This window comes from Gracilinanus agilis, chromosome 1 (assembly GCF_016433145.1).
Source record: "Gracilinanus agilis isolate LMUSP501 chromosome 1, AgileGrace, whole genome shotgun sequence".
Classification (NCBI taxonomy): Eukaryota; Metazoa; Chordata; class Mammalia; order Didelphimorphia; family Didelphidae; genus Gracilinanus; species Gracilinanus agilis.
The window spans coordinates 550619477-550641540 of record NC_058130.1 but is presented as its reverse complement, the minus strand read 5'-3'; the positions used below and the strand labels follow the sequence as shown (position 1 = coordinate 550641540).

At 35.7% G+C, this 22064-nt stretch overlaps 1 protein-coding gene across 1 annotated transcript in view; it reads left to right on the top strand.

Moving 5' to 3' along the window:
- Nucleotides 1–22064, top strand: part of EPB41L3 (erythrocyte membrane protein band 4.1 like 3) — a 108805-nt gene that overhangs the window by 38477 nt on the left and 48264 nt on the right. The window contains exons 3-4 of the mRNA XM_044666769.1: nt 18900–19004; nt 20253–20295. Coding sequence (XP_044522704.1) covers nt 18900–19004; nt 20253–20295 — 148 coding nt within the window. The remainder of the gene's footprint in view (nt 1–18899; nt 19005–20252; nt 20296–22064) is intronic.

Sequence of the window (22064 nt, the reverse complement as noted above, 5' to 3'; positions counted from 1 at the left end):
TTTACTAATCATTAATGCATTGTATTTGTCTGTGGCTCATCTATCAGAAGTAATACCCTGATATGGTTGTGTTTCTTTGCCTATATAATACTAAATCTTTTGGTACCTCAGTGCTAGCCCTAGCCAGGGCTTTCTTCTAACAAAGAAGATACATTCTTTTTTGTTCCAGTTCCAGAATTAGAAGCCCATCAATCTTCTTAGCAGTATTTAGCAATCATTCCTGCCCTCTCCCCACACCCAGATTAGTAATGGCTTTTTAGGATTGTGAGCTCAAACAGTATTAATGTAGGTTGTCCTCAATAGGATATGTCACTCACAATTGGCATATGGGTCTAACTCTGGTCCTGATAGTATTAGATAATTGATGCCGATGACTCCAAAGACATAGTTGTTATTATACGTTCAATATTATTTTGTCATACTAAACATAATACACTTCTAGGAGCAAGTATGCAGGACCAAATATTTAAACACTAGAAAAGTATTTTTTTTTCTTTCAAATTATGTTCCCTGAATTAGAAAGACCAATCCAATATGTTATATAACAGCCCAACTAAACTCTGAAAACATCACTGGGTATGTAATTGTAAAATATTTGTTATCAGACATTCATTTGCATTTTTGATGCATATAATCTTATATTTTTATGTATATAATACACATATTATATATGTAATGATGTTATATATGCAGTAACATCATTTTTTTCTTCCTCCATTCAATTTTCATTTAAAATAGTCAACAAAAAATAAGATTGTTTTTAGAAAATACTTCTTGTGCATTTTTTAAAAATCAATATGTTGCATACTGACATAGCTGATAATGCTGCAAATCTGTATGAGAAATAATAGATTCTTAGGATACAGAGCTAGGAACACCATCTAGTACAATAGCCTGAGATTATTGTGTGTATTATAAAAGATTTAGTTTGTTATCATGTTACCCTATTTTGTTTTTTATTATGCTGCCTTCGGGGAAACTATCATGAATCAGCAGTCTGAAGTGGTATTAATATTATTGTAAAGTTCTTTTAGATATGTATTAAAAGGCCTCTTTTGGAGCAGCTGGGTAGCTCAGTGGCTTGAGAACCAGACCTAGAGACGGGAGGTCCTAGGTTCAAATATGGCCTCAGACACTTCCCAGCTGTGTGACCCTGGGCAAGTCACTTAACCCCCATTGCCTACCCTTACCACTCTTCTGCCTTGGAGCCAATACACAGTATTGTCTCCAAGATGGAAGGTAAGGGTTAAAAAAAAAAAAGGTCCCTTTTAAAGAGTGGATTTTAGGAATGCTTGTAAATTCATTACCTTCAAAACTAACTATTTTAATGATTCAGTTATTATATTTTCCCAATTAGATGTAATAATAATTTTCTTAAAAACAAAACCCTAACTTCTGTCTTAGAATCAGTACTGTATATTGGTTCCAAGGCAGAAGAGTGGTAAGGGCTAGGCAGTGGGGGTTAAGTGACTTGCCCAGAGTCACCCAGTGAGGAAATGTCTGAGGACAGATTTGAACCCAGGACCTCCTGTTTCTAGATCTGGCTCTCGATCCACTGAGCCAACCCAGCTGCCCCCAAATAATAATTTTCAACATACGTTTTCCAAAATTATGAGATCCAAACCTTGTCCCTACCTCACTTCCCTCTCCTCACGCAGAGATATGGTAAGCAATTTTATCTGGATCATATGTATGCATATATATATATACATATATGTATATATATAATCATACAAAACACACTATCATATTGGTCATTGTTGTAAGAGCACACTCATACAAAACCAGAACCTGCAAATAAAACCATAAAGACACTGATATGAAAGATAGTGTGCATAGATCCTCATCCATCCAACACCAACAGTTCTTCCTTTGGGGGTGGATAACATTCCGCATCATAAGTCCTTCAAAAAAACTTGTCCAAATTCATTGCATTGCTGAGAATAGCCAAGTTTTCACACAAAATTAACCATTAAGGAAATACAGAGTAATTAAGTTTTAAGTTTTAATTTCCTTTTAAATTGTCTTCTTTTTCCTCTACTATCTTTTTTACATGGATAACATGCATTTGATTCTGAGAGCACACACTTTAGCTTTATGTCCTGAATCCTTAATAGATTAACAGCAAGAAATATTAGCAGATCATTCTTTGCATAGATCTCATGTGTGTTGTGAAACTCTGAAAATGAAGCCCACAGCATTGCTAACTGAGAAGCATTCTTAGATGAAAAGCTGTTATTTGCCATAGTATGATTATAATGAACACCAAATTCCTAATTGAAACAGACACTAAGAATACTAAAATTAAAGAAGCAGATTATAAGCCAAATAAAAGACCACTAATAACCTAAAGAGAAATGTGTTTTTTTTAAACTTGTGTGAAAAGGATATTAACCTAGCAAGCATCTTATGGATAAGAGATTATAAATGCCTCATTTTAAGAATGATGTAATTGAGGCCACATAAATGAATAGTCCAATGTCACACAGATACCAAATAGCAGTATGAGGTAAATTTTAAAGTTCACAGACAAACCTTTGGAAAGCATGTGCATAAGGAACAGACATTAGGTCAGTGAAGCTAGAACATAGAGAACATGAAAGATAGTAATGTGTAATAAGCCTAAAAAGGTGGGCTGGAGCCAGACAGGGTAGCTTGAAATGTCAGAGTCATATAATAAGCAATAAATTCCTAGATCAAGCTAGCTGAGCTCCTCTCTATTTCTTTAACCTCACATTCACTTCTCGTACTGGCTTCTGACCCCCCAAGTTTACAAGAAATACTTTCTAGAGGTATATCAATTTAAATCTAATAGTCTTTTTTAAATCACTTTTAGAAATTTTAATTTTATACTTCTTTAACTAATGCAACACTTGGCAGCTAATTATCTCCCCACCCCCACGCCCCATCCCTAGGTTTTCTTGATATTGCTTTCTCTTGGTTATTCTCATCAACCACTCCTCATATTCCTTTACTGGCTGTCACTCATGATCCTTTCCTTATTTGTGGGACCCTTTCTTGGACTCTCCTCTGTTTTTGTACTTTCTTTGTGATTTCATCATCTCCAAAAGATTCAATCATCTTTATTTAGATGACTCCCTAACTTGTGCATCTAACCCTCAATTCTCTTGAGTTTCTGTCACACATCATGACTCCACCCAAACTCCTGGGCATTCTATAGGAATCTCAGACATTCCAAAGCTAATTATCATGTTCCTTCCCCCTGTCTAACCCTATTCCTTACTTTTCTTTTTCTGTCATGGGTACTGTACTTCCAGGCATCCAGATTTCTAACCTATGAAATCCCCAACTCTTCATTCTCCCTTACCTTTTATATTCAATCAATTTTCCAGTCTTACTTTTAGAACATCTTGAAATCTGTCACCATAGGTCAACCCATGCAGCCATTGCTTCAGTTTAGACCTCTGTTTACTTTTGCTTAGATGATTAGAGTAACTACCTAATTGGTCACATATCCTCTCTTTTCTGCTCTTGACAATATGCACTCTACACAGCCACTAAATTGATATTCTTAAGCTCAGATCTAACCAGGCTTCTCTACTACACAGTAAACTCTAATGGCTCCTAATTATGTTTAGGTTAAACCTTTATATCCATTATTAGAATCAATATTGTGTATTGGTTCCTAGGCAGAATGGTGCTAAGGGCTAGGAGTTAAGTAATTTGGCCACGGTCACATAACTAGGAAGTGTCTGAGACCAGATTTAAACCCAGGACTCACCACCTCTAGGCCTGACTATTGACTTAGCTGCCTAGCTGCCTCCAAAGAATTTCTTAAGAAGGAATTATGCTCATCTTTCTTGGTTCCAGAAGGCTGAACTAGGAGGCGATGAGTAGAAACTCAAGAGAAAAAGTTTATTCTCTAAAGAAAAACTATTCAACAATTTGAGCTATTCAAAAGTGAAATTTGTTGCTTTGTGAGGTATTTGGTTCCCCTTCAATTGAGGTCTTTTAGTGAAGGCTGGATGACTACTCATTGAGTGCTTTGTAGGATGGATTGTTGTTCAGATATGAGCCACTGAGGTCCTTTCTAAGCCTGAGTTTGTATTTCTGTAAAAGAGAGAGAATGAACATGGAAGGAGAGTAATAGTGTGACTCAAGCTAGAAAAGTCGATTTCCATAAATAACTCTTATGCACATGCAGAATGGTCAGTGATAATAAGAAGACAAAGTCTTAAAAAGCAAAAAATGAGACCTGGTCTGGTGCCAAAGGGGCCAAATTTCAATGCCTTTCTGCTACCTGCTTTTATCTTCTTAAGGATTATAATCATATATTATAATCTTTGTCCAGTAACAGCCTCTCCCACTGTAGGAGTTGCCAACCCATGGAGTGTGTGACTATTTCCCCAAAAGCTGCCCTCTCATGCTACCTCTAAACATGAAATCATGGAATAAAAGAGCAGGAAGGGGTCTCATTCAGAATGAGGGAAACTGGGGTACAAGAGGGCTTTGACTTATTCAGAGACACCCCGCTCATTTACAAAACCTAGAACTAAGAAGTCTACACTTCCAGTCTCATGATCTTTCTATTCTCTTCTATTTCCAAGGAAAAAAGTAGGACATATCTCCTCTTTATTGATTCCCTCTCTGACTAGTTCCACTAAACTTCCTCTCAGATACAAAATGTTTCATCAAGGCTCTTTCCTATTCACAAACCTAGATTAGAATAACCCTCTGAACCATGCGATGCTTATAATTTTAGGATCATATCTCACATGAAACCATAGTCAAGTAAAAGACACTTGGTAAAACTTAAGTTTACCATATTAGTTAGTTCTTTGCAAGTAAAAAGTATTCTCTGGTTCTCTCGGTAGTCATTTTCTGAAAGTATATTGTTTTTCAAACATACTGGATCACTAAATTGAATGAAGCTCAGGGTTTGAAGGGGGTTCAAGTCATAAAGTTTGTGGAGTTTCCTAATTCTTTCTGGATTTGTGCCAAGACTGGAAAGAGAGAATATAACCCTTAAGCTCAGAAAGATGAGATCATTCATCCCTTATTCTGAAATGCTACCTCTTTTTCCCCCGGTAGACCTATTCTTCCTCACTATACCAATATACCAATATATATTATTGTTTAGTTGTTAAGTCTCGTCTGACTTTTCATGACCCATGTTCTTGTGATTATTCTGTGCAAGAGTTGCCAGCCAGCCCAGGTTACAGCTCATGGATATCAGAATAAATGTAAAGTCTTATACTTTGTTTCAGAAATTTTCTTCATAAATACAAAATAGAGAAGGCAAGGCGAAACCTTAATTTCTCTGAAAGAGATCTGGTGATTTTAGGGGACTTGACACTCAATATGGGTCGATAACATCATTTTATTGTTACGTCTGCCTTTTACATATCTTTTTTTAACTGTTTTCATTTCCCATGTATTTTGCCACCTTCTCCAACCCATTCTTTATGACAAGAATAAAAATGAAAGAAAAAAAAGTCTAGCTAAGTTAACTAGCACATCAAGCAAGTCTAAAAATATGTGTAGGTTATCATATAGTTCTATATTTCTGCAAAGGTAGAGATGGGAATGGAAAGTGGATGCAAACCCATGTCATTTTCAATGTCAGGCTTAGTCATTTTCATTACATAGGATTTTATTTTCAGTGCTATTGTTATTTTTGCATATTATTTTTTTGCTTCTGCTTATTCCACTTTGTATAGGTAATATTTATTACATGCTTCTCTGTACTTTTCTTCTCTTATAGCCACTGCAATTTGCTTAGCCTTTTCTCTAGTCTATAAGGCATATACTTTCAACAGTGCCATCTGGAGGCTGTATTAAGTGAGGCAGCTTTCAGAACTGACAAAGCACGATTGTCCTTTTTTACTCAGTTTTATGTTTAGTTTTTGGTTCCATATTTTAGGAAGAACCTTGATAAGCTGGAGGGCATCCAAAGGAGCACAATTAGGATGGTGGAAATCCTTGAGTATATGCGGTAAAAAGAATAGTTGGAGGAACTATGGAAGAGAAAATTGAGGGGTAGGGATACGATGAAATGATAATTGTTTTCAAGTCACCAAAAGAATGTTACTTGAAATGATTAGTCTTGTTCTGCTTGGTCCTGGAGGACACTCTGGAAGTTACAAAGAGGAATATTTAGGTTTTATGTAAGAAAAAATTTCCTAAATCACTGGAACTATGTCAAAATGGGTTGTGCTGCCTTAGGAAGTAGTAGGCACTTTCTTATTCACAATTTTTAAGTAAAGCCTAGACAAATGACTACCTTTAATAAAGGGAAGCTTTTTCTAGGGGTGGATTAGACTAGGTGGCATTTGAAGTCCCTTCCATTTCTGAAATTATTCTATGGGATCCAGTGTTTATAACTTGGTTCTATCTTTAGTTGGTTATACCAACTAAATCCTAAAGGGCTCAGTTAATAAAGTACTTAATGGATCTTTGTGTGTGTGTGTGTTTGTGTGTGTGTGTGTGTGTGTGTGTGTGTGACAGGGAGAGACACACAGAGAAAGACAGAAGGAGAGAGGGACAGAGAGAGAGAGACAGAGAGACAGAGAGGAAGAATTTGGAAGGTCAGAATTTGATGTGAAATTGTTTCTCTAGGAACATTTTAAACAATTATTTAATTTATGCAAGTTTAGAAACTTTCAGCCCCTATGTGTTACTGTTCACAGGCAGATTTAAGCATTTGTGGTAACAGATATGACTTGATACATTAGAAAATAAATAATTACTTGCCTTGGATAGAAGACATTTTTGACATTAGAAATATATTCATTTGAATTCACCAATATAATTGATATTATATTGCTTGTCTTAGAATGAGGGAAGGAAAGGAAAAAAAATTGGAACTTAAAATTTTTAATGAATATTAATAATTTAAACATATAATTAGAAAATACTTAATGAAATATGTAGAATATATTTTAAAATAAAATATATGCATTACTAAAAATTAGGATATAAAAAGGTCCTTTGCTCCTTGCCCAGCAGTCACTCACCTACTGTACCCAGAATGGTATATATCTTGCTACCTTCTAGTGTTGAATCTGACAACAGGGATAATAATGATACATTTTTTTATGGTTTGGCAATTTCACTTTATTCTTTTCAGTACTTAACAATGGAGATTCTTAGAATTTGTCAGAAGTCTGTTTGTTCTGCAGGAACATTTCAATAGTAGGCTTGGGAGGAGGAGAGAGTCAAGATGAAAGAATGGATGGTGGCACTTGTGTATAAGAGCTAAGCATTGAAAGCCTTCTGAACTCTGTTCAATGCAGGATCCTATTGTGACTTTAGAGTACTAATGGTGAATTGTGCTTCCCACCTCTTAGCAGAAAGGAGGTGAACTCTAGGGGAAGAATGTTGGCAGACATAGCTAATACATTTTTTTGTTTTGTTTGTACTTAGTTGTCATTAGGGAAGATTGTGGTTGTTTTGGGTAGGGGAAAACCATTGGAAAATGACTGGTTTAAAATAAAAGAAAAGAACATTAATAAAATACTTTTAAAAGGCAGGTAGAGAATTAGTGGTAGCAGCTGGAGGGGAACTGTTGCACTAATCCCTTGGGTCTATGGCAGAGAAAAAAGGGATAAATGGATCACTTCTTAATACAGTACTTTAAAGTACCTGGAGATTAAGGGTTTGGAGTGAGGAGATGAGACTAGCTGACACTAGCAAAAGGCCCTAACACTTTTTTGAAAACTTATTCTTAGTATTTTTCTTCTGAAAATTCTATACTAGACTCAGTATCTTTTCTCTGAAACTTCATATGTCTTTGTGTTAGTCCCGAGAGATACAAACTGTTTGCTCTATGCTATATATATATTATTTGTCCCAGGGTTGTTGTGAGGATCAAATATCTGGCATAGAATAAGCACTATATAAATGTTAATTTTGACTATTTTGCATTTTATCTACAAACAACAAGGCTCTTCATATTAAACTAACTCTTCCCTAGACACTTTTCTGGGTCAGCTAGGTGATACAGTAGATAGAATGTTTGACCTGGAGTCAGGAAGACTCATCTGCCTGAGTTCAGATTTGGCCTTTGGCCCTGAGTCACTTACTAGCTGTGTGACCTGGTCAAGTCATTTAACTGTGTTTGCCTCAGTTTCTTCATCTATAAAATGAGTTGGAGAATGAAATAGCAAACACTCTACTATCTCTATTAAGAAAATCACAAAAGAAGTCATAAAGAGTCTGGCATGACTGAAATGATTGAATAACAAAAGACCCTTCTTTTAACTACCAGGCATATCTCTCTAAATAGGCAAGACTAAAGATATTTTTCTTAGGATTCACATGCTTAGAGTCACCAACACTTGCCCCTCTCCTTTCTTCATCCTTATCCTCTTACTTCCCAATCCCTTGATCTTTGCCTTTGACCCCCATCATTCCACTTAAACTCTGTCAAATGTTTCGCCTAAAGCTTTAGAGAAATGTCAATTTTTATCATGGAAATGCTTTGTTTAATCTAATAGAGTATTGTAATATCTCCTGCCTCACAATGTGTCAGTTCTTAATGAAGTTTTTTTTTTGCAAGACCCCAATTTTCTTCAGGAAACTCTGAAATGATAACTTAGTATTAACAAAGATTTTTTCCCAAACTTAATTTTTGTCATGCTTGTAATTTTCCTTTTATTTCTGAAATCCCCATTTCCTTTTCACCTCGAAGTCTTCTAATTTTGAATTTCCATTTCTGTAGGTAGTTTCTCCCCCGAGCTTTATTCTGCTTGGCCTTGACATCAAAGGCAACTTAAAAATATGTATTTTCCTTAATCTATTATTGCAGGTTTTCTAAGGCTCTGTGGTATTCCTTTGCAGTTAGTTCGTCACAGACATGCTGTTGTCTGAGTAAGTGAGTGAATTACTAGGTTAGAATGAAAAATGTTAACTTTACTTATCTATGTGAAAATCATATTGTTCTAAAATAATGAGCCACTGGTATAATATAGACCTCTCTGATGACTGAAGGTAAAACATTAAATAAAACATTGATGGAAAAAATCATAGGGTGTGGTTAAAACTGGGTTTGTTTGTGTGAATATGTGTGATTTTACAGATTTCTGACCTGCATTAACCTAGAATCTGGGTATGTTCTTTATTGTAGTTACTCTCATCAACATGTTCTCTCCCCAACATTTTGTCTATTCACCTGAAGATTCCTAAACAAACATATATATTTAGTACCATGGACAGAGCTTTGGGTTTCAAATCAGATGATCTTGTTTTAAATCCTGCCTTTGCCACTAACTACATATGTGACTTTGGGCGCATCATTTAACCATCCTTACTCTCAGTTTCCTCATTTGTAAAACGAAGGGTTGACTTAGGTGGCATTTAAGGTCCCTTCTACCACTAAATCTATAATCATATGTTTGTATAATTTCTTTCAGCCTTTATTCTCTGCCAGTCCCTAAGGAGAAAACCTGTCAATATTTAACTTTGCCCATATGTTACCACTATCCAGGGACAAAAATAAACAATATCACATTTAGATCATTTTTTTTACTTTTAGCCCACGGGAGAAAATGATTTTTTCTATTGTTAACATTGTAGGGCTTTTTGCAATTTTGTTTTTAGGACAGTTTCTATGAATGCATTTTGGTAAAGAGTAGAGATTTTTTCCTAAGCAAACAATATCAACTTTTGTCAAGAAAGGTTATTATGTAGAAAAAAGAAATCTAAACTATTTGATGTCTGTCACCCTAAACTGCTCAAGTTTAGAGAAATTTTGAGAGGATTTTTTTCCGAAAGCTAATTAAACAAAACTCCAGTTGAATTTAATTTTTTTAACCCAGTGAAAGTGCTGAAATGTTTTTACTAAGGACATTACATTTTAAGTTTAAAATGAACTCTTTAACTCTTGAGAGGTAGATTCTAGAGCTCCTGACAGATATTCCTTCGAAATTAAATTTCATTAGCTCTTCTTCCACTGGATTGACATATAACTTAAAGGCTCTTAGGTAACAATACTAGTGATGTTAGGCAGCAGCATTTCTATTTTTGGTACTAACATAATTCAATATTTCAATTCAACAAATAATTATTAAGGAGCTACCATAAGTCAGGCACTGTGCTAACAGCCTATGACCTCAAGAAGCTTACAATTTAATTGGAGAAGACATTACAAAAAAGGAGGCTGGAAAGTAAGGATGCCACAGGAGGTTTGTGGCACTTGTTCCTTGGAGTTCAAACAAAGCAGAACTTCAAATGGAAAATAGAGAGGAAAGGTCAGATCTGTTTCTTTTATAAGAAAAGCTTTGAGAGTAGTTAAGTGCTTCAATCTCCCTCTCCATCCTCCAATCATATGGGAGAGGAGGCTGATGGAGATGGGAAAGAGTTGATTATCCAAATCTGAGTAAAACAGCATGGTGATAAAATAGTAAATGATCAGCTTAACCTAGAAGGAACATTTTGTTCAGTGGAGTTCATCTTAAATAAAATTGCAGATTGAAAGTGTATCCATTATACATAATGGGTCAATTATGCTGTCACTAAATTTATCGTGTACCAATAAGAACTTTTTGCTTATTTTTTAAAGTGAAGTTCTTTATGGTAACTTCATAAGTGTGTTATGTCAGTGATATAATTTTATTATCATTATAATTGAATATTTAACTGTCAATAACTTTCTTGATATCACCAAAATATTAGTATTCTAGGTAAGAAAACGTGGATAAGATTCATTATTTTTGAGAATGTTAGTTTATTATTTTTGATAAAATCATTTGAAAGTTTGCTTCTAAGTTCAGTCTATTGATATTTTGTTTTTTTTGCTATGATAGGTTTTTAAAAATATCTCACAAAGATGGAAGAAATACATCATTGACCATGCTTAATAAATTCTGCTACCCATTTTTCATTCATATCCACCTGTTATTTTGTTGTTTTTGTTGAAATTCACCTAATATACTTTAATCTTTCCTTATGCCAATAATTTGTTCTTGTAAATTGATTAGTTCCTGATTTCTTATATTTTTAACAAATGGGTTTGAGACACATTCATATTCATTTTGAAGACTTTTTTTAAAACCAGAAAACAGTTTTCTCTCTCTTTTTTTAAATGTACAGATAGGAGACTTAATGGTGATATTCTGATAACATTTTAGAAACAAGAGCTTTTTTAAGAATTTTATTTATCATGATATCATATTACCACTAGCTAATGTCTTAGTGAGGTTCATTTTTAATAATAGTGGATGTGAGTCCATATTCCAAATCATCTTTGTTTTAATTTCACATTTTTTGATCAACCTTGTTAGATATAATTCAGTGTTCATTCTTTTTGCTTCATGATGTGGCTGAAAAAAGTCCATAAAATGAGAGGTATCAATTCTTCCATTTTCATGATGTTAACTTGTGCTTGTATTATGAGTTTTAGTATTCAGTATAAAGTTTCTTCCCATTAATTTCTTTTTTTAAGCCATTTGTTTGTTTGCTGAGGATTAGCATAGTCCAAACAAGATAATACCATCAGTTAGTTTTCTTAACTGCTTGTACATAAATCTCAATATTTTTACAGTTAAATAGTAACCAAACAAATCCTTTTGAGCTGTGGTCCAACCCCTTCGTGCTGTAGAACTTTACATCTCCCCATAGATAACTCAAGCTGTACATAATATATGGACCAGTTAGGACACTAATTAATAAGCAGTTAATTGTACAAGGCACCGCGATAAATGCCAAGTAAACAAAGAAAAAGTAGATCATTTTTTGCCCTTTTGGATCTTGCCATCTCATGTGGAAAATGTCATGTACATAAGAAAGAATATACATGATACAATACAGAGGAGATGAAAATTAAGTCTAGTGGGAAGGCACTAGTAGCTTGAGGAGAACTAAAAATCTCCTGTAGAATATGGCACTTGTGTTGAATGTTGAAGGAATTTAGGGATTCTGAGAGACAGAAGTAAAAAAGGGGAAAGCATTCTAGAAATGAGAAGCAACTACTGAAAAAACAAAGAATTGGGAAAAGAGTAATATATATGAGTCACAAGTAGACCAATATAGCTAAATATAGCCTTTATAGATAAAAGTAAGATGTACTAAGACTGGAAAGAGTGATTTCAACTGAATTATGAGGTTAGAAGTTAGATTTTAGAAATTAGGAGAAGTGGAGGTACTAAGAATTGGTAACTTTTTTTAGGGAATTTAGCTGAGAAGGGGAGAAGAAATGCAGGAAAAAAAGGGATGGTAGGATATAATGAAGGTTACTTAACCGTAGAGGAGAATGAGTATCTTTATAGCTAGCAGAGGAGATAATTAGTAGATAGGGAGTAAATGAAAATTAGTGAGTGAGGATAATGGTGGAGTCAGTATGCTGGAGAAGAGGCGAGGGAATGGGAACTAGACTACATGTAGTGAGTGGCCTGTGCAAGAAGGATCACCACTTCCTCAGAGCCTAGAGTGAAGGAGAAAATAATAGGAAATAATATTAGATAGCTGTGAGGGAAGAGGGAACTCTACAAATTATGATTTTATTGATAAAAGGAAGCTCCTGGAGGGGAAAACTTTTCATCGATATAAGTCAGTATGATCTCTGCATCTTAGAATATTTTTAGGGATCAGAGAGAGATCTGGCCTGCTGAGAGCTTAGGTGACTACCCCAAGACCATATAGCCAGTAGGTATCAGAGGTAAAACTTGAACCTTAATCTTTCCAGTTGTCCAGCTCTGTATCCATTATGCTATATTCTGCCTCTTGACACAGCTCTGAAAATTGACACCAGAAGCTTAAGACAAACTAAGACCAAATTAAATTGCATTCTGAGAAAGTGAGATCTTTTTTTTTTAATTAAAAAAGGACATAAAGAGGCAGCTAGGTGACCTAGTGGTTTGAGAGCCAGGCCTAGAGATGGGAGGTCCTGGGATCAAATGTGGCCTCACACACTTTCTAGTTGCCTAACCCTAGGCCCCCCATTGCCTAGCCCTTACTGCTCTTCTACCTTGCAACAAATACACAGTATGGAATCTAACATGAAAGGTAAGGGTGTTTTTTTTAAAAAAGATATAACCATATATTCTTGGTACATAACACTCATTAGGTCAGAACATCATAGGTCACTAGAAGTCAGTCAGCAAGCATTTATTAAGTAGCTAATGTGTGTCAGACACTAAACTAAGTGCTAGGGGTACAAAGAGAGACCAAAAATAGTCTTACCTCTAAAGAAACTCACAATCTAATGGAAGAGACAACAAGCATGCTCAATGTAGGACAATTAGGAATTAATTAACTTAGGGAGGGAACTGGAATTAAGAGGGGTTAAGAAAGATTTTCTGCAAGGGTTGGGATTTTAGTTGGGGCTTGAAGGAAAGCAGCAGATATTCTAGGCATGGGGAAAAGACAGAGGAAATATTTGGATGCCAAAAGATGAAGTATCTTGTTCATGGAACAACAAGGAGACCAGTATCAGTCAATAAACATTTATTAATCATTCATTATATGCCAGGCACTCTGCTAAGCACTTTGCTAAGTACACTAGGGTTACAAAAGTGATGGAGTAATATGCAAGAAGCTTGGTAGGGTTGGAGTAGGGTTTTCAAGGTTATCAAGGGCTTTTTTTTATTTTTTTAAACCCTTAACTTCTGTGTATTGGCTCCTTGGTGGAAGAGTGGTAAGGGTGGGCAATGGGGGTCAAGTGACTTGCCCAGGGTCACACAGCTGGGAAGTGTCTGAGGTCAGATTTGAACCTAGGACCTCCCATCTCTAGGCCTGACTCTCAATCCACTGAGCTACCCAGCTGCCCCTTATCAAGGGCTTTTAATGCTAATGGAAGACTTCATATTTGGAGCAGCTAGGTGCTTGGGCAGTAGAGTACCAGGTCTGGAGTCCCAAAGACCTGAATGTAAATATAGCCTTAGACATTTACTAGTTCTGTGATCATGGGCAAGTCACTTCAGTTTACTGTCTGTAAAATGGAGATAACAAAATCATCTATTTCCCATTATTGTGAGGATCAAATAACATAATAATTTGTAAAGCCCTTAGTGCAGTGCCTGACATATAGTATGAGCTATATAAATGTTAGTAATAATGATGATTTAATTTTGGAGGTCATAGGGAGTCACTGGAGTTTATTGAGTAGGGAGATGACATGATCAGACCTGTGTTTTGGGAAAATCACTGTGGTCGATGATGGGTTGGAACAGAGAGTGACTTGTGGCAGGCAGAGTAGTCTAGGTGTCATGTAATGAAAGCCTGTACCAGGGTGGTAGCAGTGTCAGAGGAGAAAAGGAGCACATATTCGAGAGACATAGCAAAATTGAAATGGCCTGGTCTTGGCAACAGATTAGATATGAGAGCTGAGAGGGAATGAGAAATCAAAGAAGCTATCTAGGTTGGGGTGTTAGGGAACTGGGATATTGGTGGTGCCCTTAATAGCTAATGCTATCAAGAAGTTTGGAAGAAGGGATGGTTTAGGGCAGTGATTCCCAAAGTGGGTGCCACCGCCCCCTGGTAGGTGCTGCAGCGATCCAGGGGAGCCGTGATAGCCACAGGTGCATTTATCTTTCCTATTGGTTGCTATTAAAATTTTTAAAAATTAACTTCCAGGGGGTTAAGTAATATTTTTTTCTGGAAAGGGGGCGATAGGCCAAAATAGTTTGGGAACCACTGGTTTAGGGGAAAGAAGATGAGTTCAATTTTGTACTATTGGCACGTATTGGAAGAGGCAGTTAAAATTGTAGTGGCTGGGAAAAATGAGAGAAGGCAAATGAAAGGTTTATTTAACCTTGTATGCAGTTACCTTATTAAATTTCTTTTTCTCATTCTTCAAATATTAAACTTATGATGACACTGATAACAAAAGCAGATTAGTGACAAATCAGCTCCTCTTAAGTGAGACAAATGGCAGTAATAAATCAATTCCTTTAAAGCTTCCTTTAACTCCTTGGACAAGCTATTCTTCTAGTATGTCCAATATATAAATGTTCAATGCCTGATAGTGTGTGAGGGATGTAGAGAGGGAAGTATGGTTAATAATATTTGAATTACTCCTATTTCTATTTCCTTTCTAGCCTACATTTTATAGCATTTGAATATTGTTCATTGTCTTGGGCTGTTACCGATTGCAGTCCCCCCTGATGGTAGATACTTTTCTGAATTTCTGTGGCCATAGAATTTATCACCTTGTGTCCAACCCTTTGTGGATATCTTGTTTCCAACATCAACCTAAGGTTCATAGTCAATGATTAGTTGCTGGCTGACTTCTGGACATCTGGCTTAGATAGACCTACCAGAGTTTATACTTTATACTGGCATAGCTTTTGGAAGTCCTGAGACTCTGCATTATTATGATGAAATGGTAAACTACTTGAGAGTAAAAACATTAATATATTATTAAGACAGATGTTCTGTGCTTGCTGCAGTGGGTGTCCAACTTACTGCTGAGCCTCCAGGAAAAAGTAAAAATAGTTCCACTTGCTCAGTTGCTGCTACCTTTCATTTCTAGAATATGAGAAAATGCAGTTAAGATGAGATTCATGCAGTTAAGCTGCTCTTTCTTCATCTTATCTATCTGAAACAGGAAAGCAATAAACCAGTCAGTGGGAAACTTGGGGTGAAGGCAATCTACAACAGAATCAAGTTATTTAAAGTGAAATTAACTTTCCTGGACTGTTTTTGGTTGATAGAGAAATGTCTGTATATGACCTATGCACTCTTCTCAGTATGAGATGACTTAGCATTTCAGAAGGAATAATCATTTCTTTTCTGGACTATACAAGTATTATGCTAATAGTGAAGTTTATCATTGAATTTATGATTAGGAAAGTGATTTCCCACAATTTTTACCCATACAATATTTCTCTAATAGTGGCTGCAAATGTATACCCAGTTGTCAGTAATATTTATAATATTCATTTAGTGCAGAGACAGCACAATATAATGGAAGCAGTGTGGGACTTGGAACCAAGTATCCTAGGGCAGAATTTGCTGCTTCTCAGATGTGTTATTCTGGACAAAGTGCTTGACATCACTTGGAATTCATTCCAATGTCAAGGGTTTATTGGGGGAAATGTTCATTTTAAACTTTAAATGTGAGTTATTAAGGTAATGTTGACTTCTCTAGTGGTGATCTGGCTATAGGAATCATAATACTTAAAATATCTAGTGATTATTTCCTTTATGATTATTTAACTTTAGTGATATAGAAAATGTTACATAAAGGAAACTTGTCTCCTGGCCTTCCTTCAGTATAAATTACATAGGCGTGTGTGTGTGTGTGTGTGTGTGTGTGTGTGTGTGTGTGTGTGTGAATATCAAGAACTAGGAAAAGTTGACTTTATGATATTTATGAAGTTCAAATTAGCAATGTTTAATTTTCATATCACTCATTCAAATCCAATGAGTAATGCTTTTATTTCAGCCTTATGATGCACTTCTGTTTATGTAAAACTTTTTGTCACTATTGTTTCTTGAAATATACTGTAGAATATGGAATTCTTTTCAACCAAGTTTTAACCTATGTATAATAAATTATGTTTTTTTAAATAATTATGGTTCAAGGGAAAATTTTATAAAATTTTTCAGCATAATTACTCATCACATAATATCCTTTGCATGCTTATCATTTTTATCATATCACATATTTATGAAATTCAAAATAGCAATGTTTCATTTTCATGCCACTCATTCAAATCAAATGATTAATGCTTTTATTTTAGACGCATGTTATATTTCTACTATCATGCAACTTGTTAGTCATTCAGTAACATTTAGCAAGTACCAACTATATACCAGTAACAAAAACTGGTAATACAAAGAAAGTAAAAGATAGCAACTGCTTTTTGAGGAGAGGGAGACAACTATTTGGGGTTGAATCTTACAAATAACTGATATGCAATATGACTTAGAAATAACCAACAGAGGGAAAACCTTGAAAATGAGAAGATCAGGAAAGGATTTTTTATAGAAGACATGATTTTAGCTGGGAATTGAAGGAAGCCAGAAGAGGAGAAGAGAGCTTCCTATCTAAATAAGGGCCAGAAATTTAAAATGTCCAGAGTCTTAAGGTGGAATGTTTTGTTCAAGAAACAACAAAGAAACCAGACCACAGAGTAGTTGTATGTGGGGCAGGAGGGAAAGGTAAAATGTGAGAAGACTGGAAAGGTGTGTGTGGGAGGAAGGTTATGAACAGTTTTGAAAAGCTGATGATTTTATATTTGCTCCTAGAGGGAACCACTGGGATTGATTTAATAGAGGATGACATGAATTTTAGGAAGATCACATTGGCAGCTGAGTGAAGAATGAGCCAGAGTAAGGAGAGGCTTATGACAACAGAGCTCCTCACAAGCTATTCCAATAGTCCAAATATGGATTAATAAATGCCTGCACCAAGCAGTGTTAGAAGAGTAAAGGAGGTGTATGTAAGGCATGATACGGAGATAAAAGTCAACAGGCTTTGGCAATGAAGTGGATAAAAGAAGTAAGAAAAAGTAGTCAAGGATGGTGGTTGTGATCATGGGGAAATGGGAAGATGCTGGTGCCTTTGACAGAATAGGAAGATTTGAAAGGGTAGAGAGTTTGAGTTCAGTTTTAGACATGTTGAGTTTGGCATGTCCACAGGACATCAAGTTAGAGTATTTTTTTTAAGCAAATGGAGATTCAAGACTAGAAATCAGCATAGGGGTTAGGACTGGATAAATATTTTAAGAGTCACCAGCATAGAGATGATTCTTGTGAGCTGATGAAATTCTCAAGTAAAACAGTCTAGACAGAGAAGAAGGGAGCTCTGTAGGATGGACTCATACTTAGAAGGCATGACCTGGTTGAAGGTTCAGCAAAGGAAAGATCAATGTTGTGAAAACTTGGAAAGGAGAGATTGTCAAGGAGAATTATAGTATCGTTGGCTCTTGAGAGGTCAAGAAAGATGAAGATTGAGAAAAGATTTGGCAGTTGAGATCACTGGTAGCTTTGGAAAGAGTGGTCAATAATTTAAACTCCCATCCGGTGATTTCAATAGGCCAAACAAAGTATTACCTAGCAGGGGTCACAAAGAGTCAGACATGACTGAAAAATGACTCAAACAAATGACCCATCAGTATCTAAGCCTGTTTTTCACACCACAGGACCTCCTTTACCACTCTTTCTTAATGTAATTTGCATGGTTTTGGTTCTAGGGTACACTATAAGGAGGGGGTGGAGTACCACACCACAGAACACAGTATGTGGCAAGAACCAGCAGAGAGAAAGAAAAGCAAGCAAGCTTTATTGAAGGAAAATATAATATAAACAGCTATCCAGGGAAGATGGAAACATATCAGGTCCACTGGGGTGCCCAGTAAAAGCAGATTTCAAAATCTTTGCACCTCTTCTTGCCATGCTTTTATAGGGTTTAGAGTCAAGCAGGACTAGATATTGGGGGAGAAACAGGGGACCCTGGACTCATGCAGATAATGGTTTGGAGATCTATGCAAATTCATGCTAGGGGATTGGGGGCCTTGAGAAAATGGCAGCTAGTTGATGACCAAACTCGCTGCCAGCAGAAAATGAGGTTTTCTGCCCTTAAGGCTATCCTGGCCTGGTAGGATTTAGGTGTCAAGAGGGAGGCTTTTTAGTCTTTTGTGCAATATACCTGACTTTCCTTTTTAGGTGCTTATCCTTTAGTCATTTTTACTTTACTTCCTTAGGACTCTTTTAGTTGCCCAACATAAGACTTGTGATCAAATCTGTGAATAAAGATAGAAAGCAGTGTTATAATTTACATCTTTAACTCTGCTTTTTAAATATTTCCAGGAGTCTTTCTTTAGCACAGTCAATTTTACCCCACTGCAGATGAGTCCTTTGGAAAAGTGAGATGAAAGTGTTTTTGTCTGCTTTAGCAATCTTCTCAAATTTTTTGAAACACAAAATAAAGTATGTTAAATTGTGACTCATAATATTTAAGAAAGAATTTGGCTTTCTTTTTTTTCTACCCACAGAAACGTTCCAGAGGCCAAGTGCTATTCGATAAAGTATGTGAACATCTGAACCTGTTAGAAAAAGACTACTTTGGTTTAACATATCGGGACACTGAAAACCAAAAGGTGAAATATCCATTTAGTTTCCTTGTTTTTAAGAGCAAAGAGAATGCCTTGGGGACTGAGCTACATTTACATTTTTCAAATTGAGTTTCACTGATTTCACATATTTATGGGTTACATTCTCCCTTGTTTACTATCTTTTGAGTCCCTAGTGCTCTAAATTTCTTCCAACTTTTCCCTACCCTTACTCTTACTCTATTTTACCAGATTTCACTTCATTACTTTAGTACTTTATTGTTCTGAAAATTCCTGGACTCAAGACCCAGTTTTGACAGTACTAATCTGTGAGCCATCAACCTTTTGGTTTCCTGATCTGTAAAATGAGGAAGTTAAACTAGATAAAGGAGAGCTAGGTGGTACAATAGGTGAGGATTAGGCCTGGAATCAGGAAAATGAAACTTTCTAAAGTCAAATCTGGTCTCAGACAAGTTCTAGCTGTGCCACTCTTGGCAAGTCACTTAACCTTGCTTGTCTTGGTTTACCGATCTTTAAAATGAGCTAAAGAAAGAAATAGCAAACCATTCCAGTATCTATGCCAAGAAAACCCCAAATGGGTTCATGAAGAGTTAAAGACAACTGAATAATGAGAAAAAATAGAGAATTGTTACCAACTTTAAAATGAATACTTTTCCCAGATGAGTATTTAGATCAGTCAATTAATAAGAGCTTGTGATGTGCCAGACACTGTGCTAAATGCTGGAAATACAAAGAAAGGCAATAAACAGTCTCTGCCCTCAAGGAATTTACATTCTAATAGGGAAGACAACCTATAAATAGGAATATGCAAGATTCACAGAAAGTAGGTGGAAAATAACCTCTAAGAGGAATGTTTTAATAGTTGAGAAACCTGAGAAAGTCACTAACTTGGAGGTGCTTTTCTTCAAATATAGAGGAATGGATCTTATTTCATCAAGTTATTTGTTTGCCCATACCAACCCTCCTCTAATGGCCTTTTGACTTATGTTAGATTGACCCCTTAAACCATTGACCATAAAGTCATTTCTTGAAAAGAGTGTAAAAAAAAAATAAGTTGCCTTACAGTTCTGTCCATAACTGTTGCCTGAGACAAGTGTCTAGGATCATCTAAGGACTGATAAGAGGAGAAGCAACATCAAATTGAGGGTAGTGGTCTGAGGGACTCTGGTAGTTCTCCACCATAGTTATCACTGTGGGCAAAAATGTGTGTACTTAATGAACCCCAAATTATCTGTGATCTTCTGATTCAATTCCAAAATGTTATTTCTTTTTCAGAACTGGCTTGACCCTGCTAAAGAAATTAAAAAACAGATCCGAAGTAAGTGTTATTGGATGTTTTTTAGACCAGTGGAAAGAATGTAGAGAGAACTGAGAGAATAGAACTTTGGTGACTAATTAATATGAAATTGCCCTCATGCAAAGGGAGTTACAAACAGTATTATATAAGAGAGTTTAAAATCACAAATCCTGGGGGCAGCTGGGTAGCTTAGTGGATTGAGAGCCAGGCCTAGAGATGGGAGGTCCTAGGTTCAAATCTGGCCTCAGACACTTCCCAGCTGTCTGGCCCTGGGCAACTCACTTGACCCCCATTGCCTACCCTTACCATTCTTCCACCTATGAGCCAATGCACAGAAGTTAAGGGTTTAAAAAAAATCACAAATCCTTCCTTACCACTTCTATTTCACTAATTGAAGTTAATCTATTGGTGAATAGTTAGCATACTGTGTATACCTAGGTGCTTATTAATATCTTATTTAATGGATTGCACTTCTAGCATGATATTAAAAAAGACTTCTCATTTCATTTTCTCTACCAAAACCATTGCATTTCAGGAAAAGCTTTCTAAAAATATATCGTTTAAATCTAGGAAGATTTATTTTCAGAAACTAGTAAAAGAAAATATCAATATAAGTATTTTGTGCTCTTACATTTCTCTGCTGATGTTAATCATTTATATGACATTTTAAAGCAGCTTATAAAATACTTTACATATTATATTATTTGAGAGAGTGATCTACTACTGAAATTGATACTCTGTCTTTGAGGTGCTTAGCTTGGGGTCTGTGCACTGGTTTTCTTTGTAATCTATATATAATATCCTCTGCACTTAAAAACGTTATTCTAAAGAGTCCATCAACACAAAATAGTTTATAAACCTCTTCTCTACATTTAATTGATCCTATTATGGTTTCTAGTGGCCATCAGAAGTAGGCAACTTATAGATAGGCTTCTTAAAAGAAATGTTGCTATAAGAATATAGAGTCAAGCAAAAGGAAATTCTAATTTGATGTTAGAAATATGATTATAAGTCATCATAATTTTTGTCTGCTGATCTGCTCCTTTATTAGCCCTTAAAAGCCAGTAAAGAAATTTTTATCCTTATTCACATAATTTATCCTATCTTTCATGGAGTCCAATAAATAAATGGATTGAAGCCAAAAGACCCACATTTTCTCTGACATTCTCAGCAGTTATTATGACTAGAAGTAACAAATAGCTTGTTCTATCTACCTATAGAGTAACTTACTCTGAGATATAAAAAATGTACAAATTACTAAAAAAATAAGGTAAATCAATAAGCTATGGATAGTTAGTTAACTCTGCTTAAAATTCTACTTTAGGAGGCAGCTAGGTGACTCAGTAGATTTAGAACCAGCCTTAGAGATGGGAGGTTCTGGATTCAAATGTGACTTCAGACACTTCCTCGTTGTGTGACCCTAGAGAAGTCACTTAACCCACCATTACTTAGACCTTACCACTCGTGACTTAGAATCAAAATATAGTATTGATTCTATATTGAAAGGTAAGGTTAGTTTTTTTTTAAGCCTCTACTTTAGCAAAACCATGGGAGTTACTTCAAGAAAAAAGAAAACAAAATATCCCAAAGCTTAATCTCTTGGCTTTGGCAGCCCTTCTGATAATTTATACAATTAAACATCCTTTAACACACACTTAAATTTGATTTAATGTGTTCCCTAACCAGTAACTTATCAGAGAAGTAGTGTGACAAAAAAAAAGACTAATTTAGATTGATGCCAGTGGCTGCCATTGTGATAAATAAGTGAAAACATGAGAATCACCAATCCT